Below are 21,983 nucleotides of genomic sequence, written 5' to 3' on the forward strand. Positions count from 1 at the left end.
AAAAAAAAAAAGAAGAAAAAAATATGAAGAAGATTTTGGAAGAATTGAAGCACCAAAGAGATGTCTAGATAAGCAAAGAAAAGGTTAGGTTATATCACTAGGACAAAATAATAACACTTATTATTCAAGATCAAAAAAATTTGTAATTAAGGACAACTATTTTAAATTGTACAATCTTAGTGTTTTTTTTTTCTTCTTTTCACAATAAAAAAAAGGAAATGTTGCATTTATTTATTTAAAGGTGCTTTTTTTTTTCTTTAAAAAAAGGCGATAATATTTTGTTAAGAAAATTAAGAGAAAAAAAGAAAAATTTAAATCCTATTTGAAAAATATTTGGACATTTAACATTTATTTTTAAAAATAAACATCTTATGAACTCTCTTCACTCCATACTTCTTAATCAATAAAAAGCTCTTTTTATCTTCTGACTCAATTTTACATGAAACACTCATTTGTATTTTCATTTTTGTACTAGCACAACTATCGCGTTTACTTTTACTTTTAAAATATTATTATTACACAGAACATTCAAACTCGCTCTCAGTTTTAAACACACATTGAAAAAATGCCATTTTTCGTAAATTAACACACTCATTTTTTTTTTTTTTCTTGTTTTCCTAAAACGGTTCCTTGCTAAATTTGAAAACAGGACGTAAACTCACGCAATCATGTGGCACACTATTTACTTTATATTTAAATGAAAAAAATAAATAAAAATAAAATCACACTGCTTAACATGGTTAACAAATATATTTTTCAAAAATAAAAATAACTTAAGTAATCCTTAAAAAATATTTGGTTCCTTCGATGTAAGCTGAATATTGTAGAGATAGAAGCTACATTCTATACACTCTATTATAGCCAGCCTTTAATAATTTACTAAATTAAAAAAAAAAAATTATTTGTTGTCAAAGTGAAATTTAGTGTGGAAAATTGGGTTTTAAGATTCAGGATTCATAAATCCTCGCTTCACTAGGCAGTAAAAGGTCGCTTAAAAATTAGCGCAATAACAATAGGATCTAATAATAATTACGATTATGAAGACCTAAACGAATTTACCATCTTCACAATCCAAAATGGTTCGATTTTTTTTTTTTTTTTTAAATTTAGGAGAAAACTTGAGAAGCATATCAAATTGCATTAACTAAACATTTTAGTATAAACGCTTAGCTTAATACTCTGGGATGGGTTATTTGTAGACAAGCTCGTATGCGAGAGACAATCGTTCTAAAAGTAAATAACACGAGATGTTCTCTGCTCCCAGAGGTAAAACGTCTAATTTATGCTTATTAAAGCTTTTGCTACCTAAAAGGATGGGAATTAGAACCATGAACTAGCCAACGTTTCAAAAGCATGGAAATTCTGCCGTAATTACAAAGTTACTGAAGCTTTTAACAACTTCAAAACACTCTTTTAGCAGCATGTCAGGAAGAATGAAATTGAATAGGCAGTAACTAGCCCACCACAGTGGAAAATAAGTTACAAGCAATTTTTTATGTTTTGCTTTTAAAGGTTATAAAATACCTATACTAATTTACATATGTACTTGGAAGTATAATTTAGCTTCAACTATTTATCGAAATATATTGTAAGAAAGATAAATCTAAATAGGATATATATATATATATATATATATCAATTATATATGCACAGGTTAAGCAGTGTTGAGCAATGCCAATACCCAGTCACAAAAGAAAACAAAAAATCAAAATAAAAGAAAGTAATAATAGAAAAAGTTCGAACTTTATGACGAGTAAGTCAATAAGGTACTAAAAAATTGTATTCATCTAAACGAGAAAGATAAAAAAATATTTTGTTTACTACGCATGAACAAATAATATGAAGATTATATTTGCTACAACTATTAAAATTAAGAGAAAAAAAGTATGTTTCAGTCATATGTAATCGAAAACTTTAATTTCAGACAACATTTAACTGCATTATTATTAAATTTTAATATCTATTAATTGTTTCTATTTAAAAGAACTCCCTAATAATCTATTCATATTTATCATATTTAAAGGAATTTGACTGTTTATCTCTTGGTTGCCAAGAGCCTTGTTGTTGAGGTCCATTATTTGTAGGAGGATTATTTTCTCCACCTCCTTGATTTCCAGTCTGATTCATCCAATTAAGGAATCCTCCAGCAGGCGCTTGTTGTGGCCCACCACTTTGTTGGTTTCCACCAAAACCAGCTCCAGAGTTTGGATACTGGGCTGCATTACCGTCCGGTGTACCGCCACTTTGATTACCACTCAAATTGCCAATGAGTCCCCAGCCTGCCTGATTCAATGCAGCAGCTACTAAGGCCGGATTCATTGGCAGGGCGCTCAAATTTAAACCCATGCCCAAAGGATTTGTCATATTTTGTCCAGCACCTTGTCCACCTGCACCACCTTGCCCAGTAATGCCAAGTGTTTGTAAATTTGGCATATCTAGATTTCCCCTATTACCAGGTCCTCCCTGGCCCCATGGGCCGTGTCCTTGCATGTTTCCCTGCTGTTGGGGATGATACATAGGTGCTCCATTACCCCCCGGTCCGTAACCATATTTACCACCATCACCACCACCCCCCCGACCCCCACGAGAGTTCGAATGTGGGCCGTACCCGCGGTTGTGAAAGTCTGTCTTGGGTGAAGCCTCTGATACGTGGACTGAAGTTTGCTTGATGATGTGATCCTCACCACACAAGGCCTGCGCTATGTCTGGATCCAAGAATGTCACAAATGCGAATGCTCTGAACGGTTTCGGGATAAACACATCAGTCACTTCTCCAAACTTGGAGAAATACTCACGCAAATCATCAGCTGTTATGTCTTCTGTGCATCGTCCAACAAATACTTTGCATGGCACTTGCTGTGGAGCACCCTCCTACAAAAAACAAATATATATATATAAAGGAACTAAAATTGCTGAAGCAATTTGAATTTTATTACGCTGCGATCTCAATAAAAGTAAGGTATAAAACTTTCTTTAAAAAAAAGATGAAGTTTTTAATTTCCTTTTTCAAAATAATAAATGTGATATTTATGCATATGTTTCATAAGAAATTGAATTAGTTTTCAACAGAAATTTAATTACTACATCCGTCAGCAAACACGATCATTGGAAATGAAGTTTAAGAATTAAAATACGGTCAGACAATTTAAGTTAAGAAGTTGGAACTTTTCTGTTATCTTAGCTTTAGACAAATAGTATTTATATAGCTGTTCATAAAATTACTCTTAGCTGCATTAGGCTGCGATTGCCACTTTGGGGCGAAGTGGACTATCCACTTTTTACGGATAATGGCAACTCTGCGAGTAACTGATACAACATTTACATTGATTTCTTACAAAAGCTTACAGTTTAAAAAGATAAGGGTTGATTAACCGACAAAAGGTACACAAATCGGCAAATACCCAACATTTCATCCATACTTCAGTTCATAATTTCAGTTTTACAGAAACTTTCGTAAAAGCACGTGTTTGTGTAAATGACATTTGCCACAATTGATATCATTTAAGTAATTTTACTGCATTAAATTTTCATTACTTTTGTTTAGAATTTATTAGATATCATAGACTCTATGCTGACCATTTTCATATACAAAATATTTGTTCAGTAAAGTGTAGTACCGATTTAACTTTGATTTTAATAGGCTGAAAGATAACAACAAAATAATAATTATGAGTTAATTTTTTATTTTTTAAACATCTGATTTAAGTTTTCTTATGTACCTTACAGAAATTTTAAACCTCACTTTCCTACCTCACGATGTTCAGATATAGGGAACTTCTATCTCTATAATGAAGTGTTCGTATGTTGTATCTTATCTTTCATATGTTGTAGTTGAGAGATCGGGATAAACATTAGTCTATTAGACTAATTCAAAATAGTTTCATTAGATTGTATTGTGTAATTCCAGATAACTACTATTTGGTAAAAATTCTAGTTTACGAGAAGCCAAACTAAAATAAACAAGGGTAAGAGAAGGTCTTGTGAGTGTGCATATTAGATGTTTAATATTAAATAAAGTTAATAATCATGGTCAATGAGATGTTAAAAAGCTCGGCTAAGGCTCGATGGGTTCAGATCAAACAATATATTTAACTTAACATTTACTTTAATATGACAAACTAAAAATACAATACCAATTAAGTTTTATTGAAAGTTATGTGATCTTTGACACTGAGCATCAGTGGCCAGTGCCTCATAATCAGGGTTACAGGATAATATTCCTGTCCGCAGACAATCATCAAGTCTGTAATTCGAAATCTGTATTTTGCTTTTATTATGATCAAGGTTGAAAATAATGATTTGCTTAAATATGTAGAACCGAAGAACGATTTTATCTTATACGCTGCAGTTTCTAAAAACTTGAAATCTTTTTTTGTCAACCAGGTTCCGAAAATTATCATCTGTTTCATAGGATTTCAGTACAGTGTGATTTTTAAGATCCAAAATCTCAAGTTCTTAAAATTTTAAAATCTATCAATTTATTTTTAATAAAAATGTTCGCCTAAATTTCAAATATTTTGTTTTTATTTTATAGTTGCAAATATATGTAAAACAGCTGGCGGTCATATGGTTGTAGACCACGGCTGTAACCTATTGGTCTTTGATGACACAGGTTAGTACAGACTTTCTATACTCTGCTATGAGTTTATCCACAATATGTCAGGAACGGAACATCGTAGAAACTTCAAATTTGGTATTTCGTTCAAGTGGCACCACAGGAAGCGTCAATAAATTTTTGGTTAAAATAGAACCACTTTACTGAATAGATTTTTCACTTTTTTAACTTTTTTTAAAAAACCACTTATCCGATTTTCTTTAAACTCGGTATACTTATAGCTCACAAATAGTTCTATAACTTTCATTTGTAACATTTATCTGGAATAATTGGATTAAGGGACTTTTGGGGGAGAGGATGGTTAGGCAGTTCGTAGAAAGCCAATTCGCTGTTAATTTATGGACTTACTCTTTATGGTAGGCTACTCTTTACAGAATAAATAATTTGATTATGGCCAGCACAAGGGTCCGCGACATCTAATAAATTTTAAACAGAAGTAATGTAAAGTTAATGCAGTAAAATTACTTAAATATCAATTGTAATAAAGCACATGATTTTTTGCATGTTTTTATATAACTGAAATTAAGAACTGAAGTTTGAATGAAATGTTGGGTACTTGCTGATCTGTGTACCTTTTAGCGTTTAATCAACCCTTATACTTTTTAAACTGTAAGTTTTTGTTAAGGAGATTTTTGTATCTTTTGGATAGTTCTATTTACAGTTTCATTGTCGTATTAGGAACAATATTTACACCTCACATACATCTCTGAATATGATCTCCGTTTGCCTATGTATCGTGTAACATAATGAATTATTTCAACGGCTCTTCGTCCTTTTTAAACCAGGATTTAGAGGAGGCCTCACACTTGGGGGCAAACTACGCTCCTAAAGTATTAAGTACTTCGTAGTGACACCCAAGAGACGCATTAACATAATTAATATCGAACGGAACGATACTTCATTCATCTAAATCGGTTCACGCATCGATAATTTGAAACAATTGCAATACTTCCTTCCCATTATTATGTGTAAGAGCAGGACGATACATTAATATTACGTAATTTATAAAAAAGAGAATAAAATTGTCAAAGTTAGGTGTTCTTTAACCCACAGTCGAATGCTACCCATCACTACACGCTTATAACTCACTTACATAAATGCACCACCGTGGTATTGAATAGCGAACGCTAACCCCCTTCCCAATACTCTTAGTTTTTTAGAGGTGCTTCCGACATTCTGAAGATAAGATAGATTCTGAAGGCATCTCATACGAAAAGTACGATATGAACTTTATAAATAGGAAATTTGTTGCATACATGTTGCTTTCTTCATGGCTGCTCAGAGTCTTTCAGAGCAACATAATCAAGTCACTATATAATAGAATAATTAAAATTAATGAACACATATACACATACATGTAATTATCGTCTACCTTTTCATTTCCTTAAATAAAAACACATCTATCTTTAGCCACTAAAAATGTAACTAACTTTATTTTCGGTTAATTCTGATTTTCTTTCGATTTTACTTTGCAACTCGCGCACTTATGCGTACACTCTCTACAGCATTCCCTTCTGTTTAAAAAGTTTCGGGAATGAAGACACTTACTAAATAAAGGCTTCTTATCTAACGAACGTTTCTAATTAGAAGTGTTTAAAGTCAACCGTAAACAAACGCCACCTTGATTATTCTCTGTTATGGTAGCAGTGTGTAGACCCTGCTGATTTTAAGTTTCGGATTAACCTATATTAATTACTGATTGTTGTAACTGTATTTAATTTGTAATAATGATTATGGTAATTCGGTAGAAATTCTATTTACTTACCCTGAAATATTAGTTAAATGGAAGTGAAAACACAAAATCTGCCATTTGTTTTTTAATAATTATTATAAAATTATATGACAAGAAAACTTGACACACATAAACTGTATAACTGCACTAAATGGTTTCATAAATGTCCTAACAGTTATTTGTTACCGTTGAATCTGAATGATGATTCCTACACCTATTCTAGAATTCTCTCTATACCAAGAAAAAAGCTGAGTCACGAAATAAACACTATTAATATGTGAAATAATACTATACAAAGTATATAACTGATAGCTAAGAACACGAAACAACACTATAAGAACTCTGAGTGTTGACGGACTTCTTCCTTCTTGAAAATACCAAATACTGCCGATGAACCACAGTCTACGTGGGCTTCATTAAAGGTCCACTGCTTTAAGCAACATTAGGCTCAAAAGCAGTTTTCCGCAAAAGGAAATTGGGCCCGAATAGTTCTCTGAGTACTACACAAACAAATTAACCGAGAGGGTGCAGTAACAACAATCTTATTAAATATCGAGGAGCATGTACACAAAAAGATTAAGAAACAAATTCCCTAGACCACAGCCTGTTTGTTGGTTTTTTATTTATTAAATAGACATTTCCTAAAAAGTTATAAATCTTCAGCCTTACGATATCTCAAACAAAAGTTATTTCAATAATATACATCACTTTAAATATTTTATCAAAATAGCAAAACGAACTACCTTGACTATACGAGTAAGTATCAATGATAAGGCAACGATACGTTTTCACTACAAAGATATTTATTTAAATAAGATTAAAGTGATTAGCAATAATAAATTCGTATTTTCAAACTTAAAAGGAGCTATTTACTAAATTAAATTATTTTCTACTTAATAATGTGAAATGAGTGATAACTTACCTTAGAATTAGGAACTTTAACATCACACCACCGGCCATCAATGAGATGCCTCTGCGACATAACACGCACTTGGGATTCATGATTCGCAAACCTGATGAAACCGAAACCTTTAGACTGTCCAGTTTTTGGGTCTTTTTTAACCTACAAAAAATGCAACCTAAAATTAATTTGCTTTTTTTTTACCAAAGATAAAAATTATAAAATAACGTTACACTTACTCTTCAAAATAAATAAATAAAAGAATAAAACCTACTTGGGCCATAAGAACTTCTCCAAAAGATTCAAAATATTCTCTTAATTGTTGTTCCGTTGTCTTCCACGGTAATCCAAGTATAATTAAATCGGAACATTTGGTAATTTTTTCCATTCTTTTTGTCTTTGCGGTAGAATTTTCGAGATGGTCGTCTGATTTCCGTTTATTTTCTGTAAAAATATAAACATTAAATAATTTTTGCAGAAAAACATTTCATTCACAAATGATTGGTGGTCATCTAGAAAAAAAACTTTTTGGTGCCTAATTTACAAAATAATGGGCAAAACAAAACAAAAGATATGTCGATATGCATTATGTCTCTCCCAGCTGATCGATCGATTAAAGAGAAATAATACATTTTGAAAACGGATTTTGGTAATTTTCAGCTTTCTAGTCTTTAATTTCTCTTAGAAAATTACAAACTTAATGAAAATTTCTTTACTCTGCATTCTTTAATTCTCTGAACCTCTCGACTGATATTTTGTTAGAAAACGTACATCTTCAATGTTTTAGATTGTGAGAGTAAAGGAAATAAATTTATTTACTTCATCTAGCGATTTTATTTTCTAAAAAAGTTCAATAAATGCACTTTTTCTCCATCAAACTTCCCTACCACTTTTATCTAAACTCAAGATTTTTAAAGGTTTCCATTTGATGTACTCCTATTTACTATTCAGATTCCAAGCTTATATTTGATAACCAAATTGTTTCCATAGGTAAGAAATAATTTACTGAACTGTGTTATTTTTTGTATAAACTAAAGACATTAACAAATAAAATTATTACACAAACTATGGTAAGAAATTGTTTATAATAGGGCATACTAAGGTGAAAATTTCTTTAAACCTTAAAGAATAACAGAAGTAAAGATAAATAAAATCAGGATAATAAAAGAAGAGACTAATTGTATTGCAGAATACTTGAAATAGGGGTTTGCAAATACATTTAATTAATGGACGACTTATTTAATTTTGTGTTCTCTTTACAAAAAAAGCAAAATTTATTTTAAAATATAAAAATGTGTGAACATCACCAAACTTTCACTTACCGCACGATTTTCCCACAGACATATAGACTTCTTGGCTATTAGCGCAAACTTAGAATTTGGTTTGAAACTCAGAATTGGCAATAAAAAGGTTCTACAATATTCATATTTTCTGTAATAAAACATTCTGTTGAAGGGAATCCAGAATCACATCCCCAGAACCAAACCAAAATCCATATACCTAAGGAAAGATTCAATCCCAAGTAATTAGCTAAACATACCTTTCAAATGAAACCATAGACCAGAGAGTTTAATTATAGAAAAAGCATCTTATACAGTTGCGCTCACGAGATATATCTTCCAACTTTTCATAATCTAATATTATAGAGGTGTTAGAACCATACAAAAGGATGAACATTAGAAGAGAACTTCACTCTCACCAGATAACTCTCTTAAGCCCTTACAATACCCTGAAAGGTACATTTTAAACAATAAAAAATTCTCTATCCTTACAAAACTGTCATTAAATGAAGCCACTGGGGAAAATATTTAAATAAAAATTTAGAAATAAAAGATTACTAATCAAAGTAGAAACAAACACAGAGCCATATTAGAGAAAAAGTTTACTTTGTGTCCCGCGATATCACCTGAACAAAATAAAAACATTATCATACCAACGTTTTACAATATAGTCTAAGTTTTACAAAATAAGAAAAAATCATATTTGGGTTACTTGGAAATGCGATTCCCTTAAAAACTCCAAATCGAAAATAAGTGCGATCGCAAAATGTCTTCTAAAAACAGTTATTGAAAAAAAAAGTACTAATAAGCTGGTTGACAGCGACAGGGTAAGTAGGAAATTAGGTTTCAAATGATAATTTTTTTTTAGCGACGAACAGTAATTTAAAAATATTATCTTTATTATTTTTTAATTTTAAATTACTAACCAGCAGGTTTTAATTACAAAACTAAAGATGTTTAGTAGAACTGACACCAAAGACAAAAAAATGCCTGGCATTCTTAGTGGATATTCATTTTCAATCCGATTCGGAAAGTGAAAATTTGGCAGTTTTTCTCTAAGCAATCAAGAGAATAACCTAACATAAATGGGAATCTAATCCATTGATGTACTCTTAATGTTAGGAAACTAACGCTAGTTATATGTCTAGGAAAAAATTAAATTATGAAGATACAATAATAATATTCTTTAAGGTTCATCATGGATGCCTATGTTCAATAAATGTCACCTTCGACAAAAGAACGTAAACTTAATAACAAAGAAAACATAAAATCTATAATCCAACGCGGTCAATAACTATGGCTACTTTAGACACAATGATACACCGGTTAGTTTTTTACTTATTCAACTCACTTATCACTTATTGATTGATTATAAAATATTAATAATACCTTTAGGAAATACACAGTAATATACATTTTGTCCCCATCCTTCATCTGGAGGGTGCAATCTCCCTTCAACTAGTCTTACACCTCTAATGCCCTTGGATTCAGGATTGCGGTATTTGAGGCCACAAGTGCCTGGAAACTGTGCTGCTAATGTCGATAAAAGAAGTGTTCCATCATCTTCAGATGGCAATTCTATAGGTTCCTCTCCTTCGTCTTCGGCCACTTGTAAATATGAACTCATTTTTCCACTAAACACAAACGCACGAAGAACAATCACGGTACGCCAACTTTCGTACAAATTCAAAATGGCCGACACTAACACGTCACCAGCAAACAAGGATCGAATGTCAAATGAAGCTGTTATCGAAACATAAATTATTGATATAACTTTTAAAATGTAGTTATAATACCAGAAATTAAAAAGAAAAGAATTGTGGAAGTGGTACTTTTGACAAAATATATCACTTGTAATCCTCTTTCATCAGTAAAATAATGAGATGTAATAATAATAACGCAAATCATATGCTGTTCAAAATAATGGACAAAATATGAATTATAAAATTATTTTTTCAATAAAATATTATGAACGAAGGCGTTCTTTAATTTTTAGCTTTGACTAGATATTGTGCTATACTAATTTAGGCACAGGCGATTAGCACTGATTTTTATAGTTCAAAGTAACCTTCTGTACCTATTATCAATTAAATTAAGGTTTGGAATACCGCTAGACATGCCATTTTTTATAAAAATCTTTAATTTTGCCATTAAACAAAATAAGATTATCGTTAAGCCAGAATTTAATTGTTGCAAAAATGTTAGTAAGTCTCGTGCTAATAAAAAAGAAAAGATTTATCCGTTTTCCTTAGTTCAATGTTGAGATTTCATAGCTTCACTTTTTTTTCACAAAGTTATGTTTTATTAACATGATTTCTATTGTAGGTATGGTATTCTACAAAAGCACCTGCAGATAATTCTGAAATTCCTAAAAATGTAATACAGAATTTACATAGTGCTAGCACACAAGTAGAAAATGGTATCATATATGATAAAAAACCTTTTAAAGTGAAGTTGGTTACTGACAAAACCTATAGTTGGTGTCTTTGTGGTCACAGCAAAAATCAGGTATGTGTTGAGAAAAGTGATAAAAAGACTGGATTGGTTGTCCATTAATTAAAATATCTAAAATAAATGAGATTAGTTTCAGTTCAAATCTGAATTTATAAGTAAAAAATTTTTGTAATAGTGACTATTTCTACTTTTTTAGTTATTTTAATGCCTATCACCTAAAACGTATTCTCTGTTCTTTAGCCTTTTTGTGATGGGAGCCATAAAAACCCTTATGTTCAAATAAAACTGAGACCTGTTCGCTTCAAAGTTTCTGAAGAAAAAGATTATTGGCTTTGTAACTGTAAACAAACTTCAAATAGACCTTTTTGTGATGGAACCCACAAGAGAGAAGATATTCAAGCTAAGAGATAATAAGTTGAGCTAAATTTGCGTTTCATTTCTTCGCGAACAATTTTATAGTGTTTTATAATATATCACGGTAGTTTTTCTTCTTTAACAAAGAAGTTTTTAGAAGTATTTTTTAGTTTACCTCTCAATTAAAGAATAATTTTTTTTCTTTTAAGCAATGTTTATATTTTTATTTAGAAAACTGAAATATATCCCGAATCTTTTCTAATATTATTAGAACTAGCATCTGTCCTTGATTTGTCACTCAAGTTAAAATAGAACTAGTAATCTTTAAATATTTATTTGTATGGCCTTATTTATTGATAAAATATCTGAAAAAGAAGGTGGCTGAGAATGAAATAGCGTGTAAACTACAAAAGCGAAATAAAATGGTTTAAATGTAGGACGTTGCTATCGGAACGCTTACCTCTCTTCCGTAAGAAGTTTCATTAAAATTCCTCTCGAATTTAAGATGTATAATATCGGATTGCTTCGTATTTAACAAATTTATGTACATAAGTATATAATTAATTCACTTAACAACTAAAGTTGGCATCCGGAGCCTTTTTCAGTTAATGTCGACCTGCGGATAGTGTTTTCCCGTCACGGACGACCTTGTCCGAAGTGCATATTTATGTAATTTATTTGAGGAGTGAACAAGTTACAATGCTATTTCAACGAGGGCATTATTGTTGATAAAATAATTTCAATAAGAGCTGACTGTATTTTAACATTTTTCCCATTAATAACGTCTAAAAGTCATCTGTAAGTATTCTACTTTACAATGTTTCCTGAATAAATTATATTTTTTGTTATTTATAATACATCATACGGATTAGCAATATGTTGAAGCAGAGCTGTTCTATCTGGGGTATTTATAAATTCGAAGAGGCTTGTTCCTCGACTTTCGTTCTAGACAACTCAAATCAGTTCTGTACAAAATTGATGTTTTGTTTAATAAATTTCTTTAAACTTCTAATTATAATGATTCGTTAAATCAACATAAAAGATATAAAAGGATGATATGATTTAATTCTTTAAATAGAATTATTTAATTCTTTAATAGAAATTATTCCTCCATCATGTCTCGTCGAAAGGAGAACGCGACTAAACATGTCACTATGTGCATGCGACTCTGCTCGCTGCTTGTCGGCCTCTTTGAATTGAAGCAACTATCATCGCCGCTGCACTGTTTCCAGCTTTAGAGAACGTAAGGGCAGCAATGAGGACTTGTACTCGAAGTACCTAAGTGTTTAATATCCTCAACAAAAAAAAAAAGCAAAGGTTAAATATATTGCAATTTTAGTTTAGGATTTAGACTACTTACTAAGCTTTAAGGCTACGAAGTGCCATACAAAAAATAATTTTAGGTTCTTATGGTATTTGATTTTTGAATTTTTAATTATTTGTTTATGAACAGTACAGACTGTTCGTTAGAAACAAGTAATTAAAAAATAAATAATTCAAGTTCAAATATCTTTTCGATCAGACAGCTAGATAGCGTAGTTGGTACTTTGTTCATTCGAATTCCCTCGGTTGGAGGTTACATTCATGGTTCATTCCTGGTAATCGGTATTATGTCAGGCACATGTAAGTTGAAGTTATCCACAGGTCACTCAGTGCCAAACCATTGCTTACATAGATAACCGGCAAACACTTTAGAAGTTCAGTGAGTTTTCGTTCATATACAAAATGAGTTGTCAAGTTATCAAAACCCAAATCTTACGAGTTTCAAAATCCTTGGGACTTCTCACAATTCGACTTTACTTGATTGATGATTAAAAATATTACATTTTGTATGTGATGACACTTGTGTTTACAGTGAACGTATCAGTTAATTTTAAAACCGATATTTGGTTAGTTAACAGTTTTTAAATTTAATAAAAATGAATACAAAATTACGTTTCAAGTGGAATCTTGTGGTTTTTGTAATAATGTTTGCACAGTTGAAAATGTCTGAGGAATCGTTTTTTATTGACGAGGATTGTATTTTATTCTTAAATTCATCTAATAAGACAAATAAATTTAACCTTAATAGGTAAGTAGATATTAAGTATTCAACCATTCGTTGCTCAAACACCTGTTTTTGAATAATTTATTTGTATTTAAAGCAACTGAAATTTATTTGCATAGAAATTTATTACACTTTCAAAATATCAATTATTAGTTATGCTTTTGACAGGGCTAGGAATAGTAATAAAAATACTCTTGTCACTCGGGTTGTGTGTATGTATCTATATGAACAGCATCAAGAAAAGAAAGCTCTTTGAAGTCCTGCACATTTTATTATGTTTGTATTTAAAGTTTTCTACCGTAGGAACCGACATTAAGTTAGCGATCAAAATCACTTAATTGAACGGATAGATTAAAATTTGTGGTTTCTCGAAGGCTGCCGTAATTATATTATTTTAACTTCGTACACTCACCAAATATTTAAAAATCTATTACTTTTATATGACATATGATTATATTTTTGTGGTGAAATTCATTTAAGGGATATTGAGAAGGTATTTTTAGGCCCTATAACTGCCAGTTAAGTAAAAATGTACAAATTTAAACCTTTGGTAATTAAGTCAATTATAATCCTAATGAATGAAAATGGATTGATCAAAGGTAGGCAAATAATTTGTCAGCATTGTTTGATTCTATTGACATTAAATATGGTTTCCTTTGATAGTGGTTTGAGGTATATAAAATATCTATCAAGATTTTAAAGCATAGATGGTTCTTAGGCTCTTCAGTCTACTGCCGTCCTCCTTACAGTTCTGTCTTTTTACAGACAATAATAAGCTTGACCGAACTGCGAACTATAAAGTGATGAAGCCTCTGAGAAAACAGAAAATTTTAAGCCAGGCAGCTAGGCTCGAACCTAGGGGGTTCCGCAGGGTAGATTGGTGCTTTAACATCTGAGCTCAGTCTTCCTTGCGTAGTATGTAGTTATACATTTTTTTAAAAATCCTATTTACTGTACTTGAAGCAAATAATGATTTCAGGTTGCTTAATTATCATATGTTTTCTTTGATATAAGTATACTCATGGTGCTCATACATTTTATATCTGGCGGGGCTGAGATAGTTGGGTAATTTTTGCAGCCAATTCCCCCATGTCTTTGACTCCGGCTCAATTCAGGTCACGAAACTCACACGAATTCCCATGAACCATATCCTCAAGTGCTTCAGTAGACATAATATTTCCACGTCTACACAAATTTAAGGGTGAAAAATTCATTTATATATATAACTCGTCGTTAGAGACAATGTACGATGTAAGAGGTTTCCGGGAAGAACAAAATTAACGGAAGGCAGCTTCCTACATTGTACAATTGAATATTTTGTGTTATATGTAAGTTACAAGTCGTTACGTTAGTTCAAATGACTCCAACCTTAATTTACCTGGGTATCTTCTTTATTAGCTGGCATCCTTACATTAGTTTCATTTCTTCGTCGCCAATTTTTCAATGAAATAATGATTGATTACTGATTTTGCAATTACTTAAGGAGTATAGATGTTTCTTGGTATGTGTTTTCTTTCACATTAGTAGCCAGCGAAAGCTGCTTATGGATTTAATATAAATTGGTTATTTTCCAGTGTATTTTAAATTATGGTATCGGTATAAAAGTTTATTATTGATTTCTCACCTGATATACATGATTTGATTTTAAATTTTCCTGTGTCCAAATAGGTTATTGTTTGACTTAAGTGTGGGTGTCAGTTTGAGAACATCAAAGAAGATTATGATTTAAGGAAGAAGATATTATTAATGCATTAAGTAATATCCTTCCAGGCTCTAATCCAGCGGCCGGCCCAATGATTTTCTCTTCCTAGGTGTTTCGTACAACTCACTGCCGCGATCGATAATGTTGCCTGAAACGAGAGAAAACTACCGGAGACTGGTTGTGCCCAAAAAAGCTCCGGACATACGACCTCAGATGTTGACGAGCCTTTAATTTATGAAAAACAATCTTTGTATTATATTAGGGTATTATAGAATCCGGCCATTAATTGTGTTTAAATTTTCCAATACAACTGTGTAGAAGAGTACAGAATTCCTTTTATTAAATCCTGTAGCACTTTCTGACCCATCCACTGTCACTTAGCGTCGATCCTCTGTCGCCAATTAATGCAATTAAGGAATTAATTTGCTACACTACCAAGATCAGCACTAACGATAGCTCCAGGCGAATTCTCTGGACTCTTCTGCACGATTGTAATGGCTCTTTACTCATGAAGAAATAATATAAACTTACTTGATAAACATTTACCACATCTTAGTCTCTAAGGGTTTGACAAAAATCTATATATTTACCTACGTTCTTCAATTTTCTGTTAGTAAAAGAAAATAGTATCACAACCTCATTGTGAACAACGAATGAGAACAAAATTTTCGCGATTTATCCGAATCTGAAACACATTTCTGACTAAATACCTTCTTATTGTGATGTTTCGTAGCGTAATTTTTTTGTTACGCTAGAACTAATTTTTCTTGTATAGGCCACTGACGTAATTAGACTATGTTGTACTTTTTATCTTCAGATCTACGAATCTAGTCTCAACTGAAATTGACTCAACAATGTATGAAACTGATACTTTCATTACATTAGAATTCTGCGAGAAACCTTCTGGCAACTGCAATGGATACTCTTGTTTACACTTTAAAGAGAATGGAACCACCGTGTATATAGGAACAGATTTGACAAGTAAGCAGTTTTATTATAATTATTTTGTTTTTATTTCAACATCATTAAGTTTGTTTGAAGACTACATCATAAGATAATATCGCCATAATTTCTTTACGCATTAGATTTTTTTAAAAAATCGACTTTCCTACTTGAGGTTGAAGGAATACAGAAAGCTAACGACCCAACAATGTACAGTCTTCCAAATAATTCCCTTCCCTTAGATTATAAACATTCTGTTCACGAATAAAAACACTACAATTTAATACTTTAAAACTGGCTATGTGAACTTGCCGTTAAGAATAACAGTGGGGATGATAACATGCATTTTACAATTAAGATAAATAAACGCCTATTAAAAATATTGCAAAGATGCTAAGATTTAAGTATTCATTAAAATAAGCCTTACAGAAGTAGATAAATATGTTATCGACTTCCTGGCCTATTTGATTATGCTAATATATCGCTTATACAGCATTTAAATTCTTTAAGAATCTGCTCTTCCCCTTTCTAAAATTATCGCTACTAATCATTAAAACGATAAAACCAGTTTCACAATCAATCATCTGTCATATTTATTTTTTAATAAATAATGTTTGGATGTTTGTATTTAGCCTCAGTTTGCGTTTTTTTCCCCAAAAAGATCATTGTGCTATCTTTAAAATTGAGTTTTATGAAGGATAACTTTTTTTTTCTCTCTTTATTTAAGAATTTTAAAAACTGTACAGTAAGTATGAACCTTTGACTTAGCGTCAGAGCACATACATTGACTTGATTTCTTGAACGGTTGCCAGTGATGACAGCCGTAATAGGCCCTTAAGGTGTTAGGCAGCACTGACTCTCTAGATAGCCAACGTCAGACATTCAGGTGGTCGCGTGGCCAGCGGCGTCTCAAACTTCTAAGAAGGTTTGTGGGAAGATGTGGGGTTGAGAGAGCTTGTATAAGTGATTTGAATGAGGGGATAGTTTGGAATGAAATTTTAGGTAATGGAATTTGGCCGTTAGTTGAGTTTGAGAATCATTCGGATTCAGGAAAATTTCCAGAGGAAAGGATAGTATATGTTATTCCAAGGATGTAATTGTATAGTGATGTTAAAAAAATGATTCCTTTAACTGGGAGTTGGAATGGAATGCGGGTAGTAATTAGATCATAGCTAAAGCTATGGGAGAGCTGTAGGATAACTTAAGTTCCTTAAGTTATAAATCATATTTTTAGAGCAGAGGTGTTTGAAAAAAATTAAAATAAATAAAATAGCTGCAAAGATTAATTTGCTTGTATTGATTCCTTGTCTCAAACCTTTGGTTCGTAAAATTGAAAATTTGCAGAATGTTCAAAAAAAAGATTTCATTAAAATTCAAAAAAAGAATTTGGACAATATCGGCTTAACACAAAGAACCAAAAAAAGAACTTTTAACATAGTATTAAAATGATTACATTTAATTTTTAACATTTTTCTTGCATTATTTTGCTGAGAGGGATGTTTAAACATGAGATGATTAAACTAGATGGTGCTGACATTTTATAATCTCATAGAAATGCTGAATCAAAACTTCAGAACCATCTACTCAATAAATACTTGAATAAACAATTTTTGATGGCCCAGCTAATAATTGGGATTTCGTTTATTGTCTTTACGAGGTGTGGCTATTAAATAACGAGACTATTGCAATAAAACATTTTATTTTAAATTTATACATACTTAGTTATTATCACCTTCAATACACACCCCTCCCCTATCCCTACAATGCTCCATGCGAATTTACCATTGTTCGAAACAGTGCTGGAAGTCTTTTTCTGTGAGCTCCTGCATGTCACGTGCCGCTTTCTCTTTCACAGCTTCAACGGACTAAAATCGTGTTCCTTTTAATGCAGATTTGACTTTAGGGAACAGATAAAAGTTACATGGGGCCAGGTAAGGCGAATAAGGCGTATGGCCTAAAACTGAGATGTTGTACTTGGCTAGAAACGTCTTGACAGACAATGCAGTGTGAGCCGGCGCGTTCTCTTGATGGAGAGAACCCATGACTTGTTCTTCCACAAATCGGGTCGTTTTTTCCTTACTCAAGCAAGCACCTCACGGTAGTAATATTGATTAATTATAATCGATATTTTCATCTGTTTTGGACGTGGAAGGGCGACCCTGGCGTTCATCATCTCCGACGTCTTCTCAGCCATCTTGGAAACGCTTGAACCTCTCAAAAACTCGCGCACGTGATTAACATTCATCGCCATAAACTTCTTTTAATAAAAGATAAGTTTCAGTAGCGGTTTTATCAAGTTTTGATGTGAAATTTCACGACAATTCGTTGCTCTACTACATGTGTATTATCATGTTTTCGGCAAAACGAAACTAACACCTCTTAAACAAACGACGGTTCCGGTCAGACAGATTTCTCTACAAACACGTGAGACGCTTCACAACTGTCGGTCGTTAAGATTTGGCGCAAGCATAGTTTTTCTGCAGCAGCATCAGTCTCGTTATTTAATAGCCACACCTCGTGTATATACAGGGTGTCCCAAGCTATATGGATAACGACTTTTTCTCGAAAACTAAGATAGCTAGAAAAAAACTAAAAAATACGTGTTCCCTTAGTTTTTTGTTAGAAATCCAAATTTACTTTGTAAATTTTTTTTGGTGCTTCCAGAAGCGAGATACAGGCACCAACTTCATTTTTTCAAATGGGAAGGTACGGTTTTTATTTCAGAAATAGATTCCTCTATTTTTTTAAAGAAAAATTTACTCGAACGGTTTTTTTCTGTGAGCGATATTTTAGAAGTTATGAATGAAAACATGATTCTTATAAGAAATGTCAAAATGATAAAATTATAACGGTTTTTTGATAGAATAAGAAGAAAAGTACTATTTTATTATAAATTTTACTCCTCATTAATATTACAGATCATGCTCGAAATGGCCTCCACTATTAGAGATGCATAGACATGCTCTTTCCCGCCAATCGCCCCTTACTGCCAAAGAAATAGATTCAGCTTTAACCGACTTACAGGCATCTATTATTCTCTGCTTTAGTTCATCTACAGATGCCATCCCGGCTTGATTCTGATACACCTAGATTTAGAAATGCATTTAGGTAAGCAGAAATAAGAAAAGAAAGAAAAAAGTTATGAATAATCACCTTGTTTTTCGGGTATCCCCAAAGGAAATAGTCCATAGGTGTCAAATTCAGAACGAGGTGTCACTGAATTCCCCCCGTGATGGATATAACACCATCAGGCATGTAAAGAGATATCTCGATAGGCAATTTGATGGGCGTGTTATATCGACACAGGAGGCGATTCAGTGGCCACCTCGTTCACCGGATTTGCCACCTATGGACTATTTCCTCTGGGTATCCCTGAAAAACAAGGTGATTATTCATAACTTTTTTCTTTCTTTTCTTATTTCTGCTTACCTAAAAGCATTTCTAAATCTAGGTGCATCTGAATCAAGCCGGAATTGTATCTGTAGATGAACTAAAGCAAAGAATAATAGATACCTGTAACTCGGTTAAATTCGAATCTATTTCTTTGGCAGTAAGGGGCAATTGGCGGGAAAGAGCATGTCTATGCATCTCTAATGGTGGAGGCCATTTCGAGCATGATCTGTAATATTAATGAGGAGTAAAATTTGTGATAAAATAGTACTTTTCTTCTTATTCTATCAAAAAACCGTTATTATCATTTTGACATTTCTTATAAGAATCATGTTTTCATTCATAACTTCTAAAATATCGCTCACAGAAAAAAACCGTTCGAGTAAATTTTTCTTTAAAAAAATAGAGGAATCTATTTCTGAAATAAAAACCGCACCTTCCCATTTGAAAAAATGAAGTTGGTGCCTGTATCTCGCTTCTGGAAGCACCAAAAAAAATTTACAAAGTAAATTTGGATTCCTAACAAAAAACTAAGGGAACACGTATTTTTTAGTTTTTTTCTAGCTATCTTAGTTTTCGAGAAAAAGTCGTTATCCATATAGCTTGGGACACCCTGTATACATATACCATAGGAATATATATATGTATAAACAGGATTCATCAAATTGTGTGTAAACATTCTGATAACATTCCTTAGGAACTTGTAAATCACGGTGTTTATTGAGTTAAATTAATAACCCATTAACACATTAATAAGTACACCTTAAAACTGTTAAGTAAAGTAAAAATTTCAGGGCTAGTTTTCAAAAAATTGTTGGTATTTTTTTAGACTGTGGAATTCCACCCATGCATTGGAGATTCTAGGATTGTCTTCTCTATTCTGAACATCCGGTTACCAACAGCCCCATGACTGATTGTGCGTTTAATATGCCTGATTTGACAACAATGATAGATATTGTTAATCCTTAATAATATTTGGAAGTGTTATTAGCCCTAAATTATCTTAAGAGACTCACTTTCAAGAAATTTATAGCTAAGCTAGCTATTAATTCAGTGTATAAAAAGACAATGCAACCGCATATACCACTTAGTTCAAAATTCCTAATATTTAATGCATTTTCTTAATTGATTCTTTGCTGGGCAGCTTTAGTGTAGGAGACCATAGGAATTTGTGATTCTGTTGAGTGTGCTTTTTCTTTAGTTTTTCCTACTAACATTCTTTATTTGGAGGCAGGATTATTTACATTAATTTGGAAACTATCTTATTTAGATAAGTATTTCATCCTGTATTTCCCCTCTCAAAAAGGAACAATTAGCGTTTTAAAAAATATTTGCAAGACATCCCGCTGGTTCCTCCTAGTTTTCACACTCCATTTACAACTTCATCAGATTTATTTGTTGTAAATTGCTAAATTATTTAAAAAAAAAAAAATGCAGGACAAGCATATATTATTGAAATTTAACTGCATAAAAATATTATTGTATATTTGAGATAAGATCCATTACTTTACCTTTTTTTATGTTCGGTCTGGGATTGAATTCTATTACAGAAATTTGTTTCTGTAATCGCTGATATGATCCGTAATTAGTGTTCGTAAAAATTTTCAGTAAAGCGAAAGATTTCTCGTGAAAAAATTAGTCTCACAAAAATGTGGTGTGAATTAAGTTTTTCGGCTATATTATTTATAATTTTCTATTACTGCTATCCTCAAGATTGTGTATCATAAAATTTCTACCAAACTTTGAATATTTAAAATGTAATTAAATTTTACTACTAACTGTAATCAAATTTTACACTGAATGACCTTCTTTACATTAGATGCTTTAAATACATTACTTAAATATTTTTTGACGATCTCATAACTACCTCTCCTTCGTAAATAAACTTATTTGAATTTGAAAACTGGTATATTAAATCGTAACATATGTTTTAAATCTTTCAGATGCAAAATTTCAGGATGATTTGTTGAAATTGATGTTTACTGGCTCTCATAAATGCAATACTGACAGTTATTACTCCACAAGTATATTGTTAGCATGCCGACGTGATGGTGAGGTAGGTTATTGATTCATAACAGTAGTTGAATGTTGAATTGCATAATTTTTAATTGTATTAGATAATTAGTTGAAGCAGTTTTAATCAAAATGGAATACGCTGTTGTAATCCATACTTTTATTATAACATTTTTTGTTTTGTTTTAAATATGGATTAGTGCCACTAGTTTCAGTGCTAGAAACACTAAAACATTCACTTGAAATTACGATTTCGGCATAGTATAATACCAACTTGCCATGGTAAGTGTTAAGTACATACCTTAGTACTCCGCTAAACGTTGCATCACTCAACGTATCAAAATAATTCAGTTGAAATCCTTTCAGATAATAGTAATGCTCCATCGTTTATTTCTAATCATCCGTCCTTAGATCTAGTATCCCGTTTTCCTTTAATGTTGCCATATTCTATTACTTAGAGAATTTAGGTTGAAATCCATTTCAACCTATTCTCCCGTATGCCCGTGTTTTCCAATACCATCCTAAGAAATCCACTAAGAAGAAGAAGAAATGT

At 31.9% G+C, this 21,983-nt stretch overlaps 3 protein-coding genes and 2 long non-coding RNA genes across 17 annotated transcripts in view; 2 read left to right on the forward strand and 3 right to left on the reverse strand.

Annotated features, from left to right (window-relative positions):
* Nucleotides 1-429: 429 nt before the first annotated feature.
* On the reverse strand, nt 430-10,337 carry TBPH (TAR DNA-binding protein-43 homolog). The gene is made up of 4 exons (XM_074135106.1): nt 9,918-10,337; nt 7,523-7,692; nt 7,270-7,410; nt 430-2,871 (listed from the first exon to the last, which is right to left on the reverse strand). The coding sequence occupies exons 1-4, from the start codon at nt 10,153-10,155 to the stop codon at nt 1,999-2,001; spliced, it is 1,422 nt and encodes a 473-aa protein (XP_073991207.1). The 5' UTR covers nt 10,156-10,337; the 3' UTR covers nt 430-1,998.
* LOC141457827 (uncharacterized) lies at nt 8,571-9,909 on the reverse strand. The gene is made up of 2 exons (XR_012460577.1): nt 8,789-9,909; nt 8,571-8,679 (listed from the first exon to the last, which is right to left on the reverse strand). It is a non-coding gene; the product is annotated as an uncharacterized lncRNA (long non-coding RNA).
* Nucleotides 10,338-10,569: 232 nt separating the features above from the next.
* Nucleotides 10,570-11,613, forward strand: LOC141457819 (uncharacterized). Its single transcript, XM_074135102.1, has 3 exons — nt 10,570-10,728; nt 10,854-11,036; nt 11,223-11,613. Exons 1-3 carry the CDS (start codon nt 10,645-10,647, stop codon nt 11,391-11,393), a joined length of 438 nt encoding a protein of 145 aa, XP_073991203.1. The 5' UTR covers nt 10,570-10,644; the 3' UTR covers nt 11,394-11,613.
* A 183-nt stretch (nt 11,614-11,796) lies between these two features.
* LOC141457824 (uncharacterized) lies at nt 11,797-21,329 on the reverse strand. The gene is made up of 4 exons (XR_012460575.1): nt 20,929-21,329; nt 15,008-15,770; nt 13,272-14,920; nt 11,797-12,630 (listed from the first exon to the last, which is right to left on the reverse strand). It is a non-coding gene; the product is annotated as an uncharacterized lncRNA (long non-coding RNA).
* Nucleotides 13,256-21,983, forward strand: part of Lerp (lysosomal enzyme receptor protein) — a 103,724-nt gene continuing 94,996 nt past the window's right edge. For all 13 annotated transcript variants that reach the window (XR_012460570.1, XR_012460571.1, XR_012460572.1 and 10 more), the window contains exons 1-3: nt 13,256-13,407; nt 15,903-16,066; nt 21,361-21,473. Coding sequence is in view for 3 of the 13 variants with exons in the window: in XM_074135089.1 (XP_073991190.1) it covers nt 13,256-13,407; nt 15,903-16,066; nt 21,361-21,473 (429 nt within the window). In the remaining 10 variants the exon portion in view is untranslated. The remainder of the gene's footprint in view (nt 13,408-15,902; nt 16,067-21,360; nt 21,474-21,983) is intronic.

This window comes from Rhodnius prolixus, unplaced genomic scaffold (genome assembly GCF_049639745.1).
Source record: "Rhodnius prolixus isolate KJV_2025 unplaced genomic scaffold, Rpr scaffold_5, whole genome shotgun sequence".
Lineage (NCBI taxonomy): Eukaryota > Metazoa > Arthropoda > Insecta > Hemiptera > Reduviidae > Rhodnius > Rhodnius prolixus.

What these genes read in the sequence shown, in the direction of transcription:
- TBPH (XM_074135106.1), bottom strand. Translation starts at nt 10,155, where the DNA reads ATGAGTTCATATTTACAAGTGGCCGAAGACGAAGGAGAGGAACCTATA. An exon ending in GAGAAGTTCTTATGGCCCAA is followed by an intron (nt 7,411 to 7,522) that starts GTAGGTTTTATT and finishes CATTTTTTGTAG; the next exon opens with GTTAAAAAAGACCCAAAAAC. An exon ending in TTAAAGTTCCTAATTCTAAG is followed by an intron (nt 2,872 to 7,269) that starts GTAAGTTATCAC and finishes TGTTTTTTGTAG; the next exon opens with GAGGGTGCTCCACAGCAAGT.
- LOC141457819 (XM_074135102.1), top strand. Translation starts at nt 10,645, where the DNA reads ATGCCATTTTTTATAAAAATCTTTAATTTTGCCATTAAACAAAATAAG. An exon ending in AATTTAATTGTTGCAAAAAT is followed by an intron (nt 10,729 to 10,853) that starts GTTAGTAAGTCT and finishes TTTCTATTGTAG; the next exon opens with GTATGGTATTCTACAAAAGC. An exon ending in GTGGTCACAGCAAAAATCAG is followed by an intron (nt 11,037 to 11,222) that starts GTATGTGTTGAG and finishes TCTGTTCTTTAG; the next exon opens with CCTTTTTGTGATGGGAGCCA.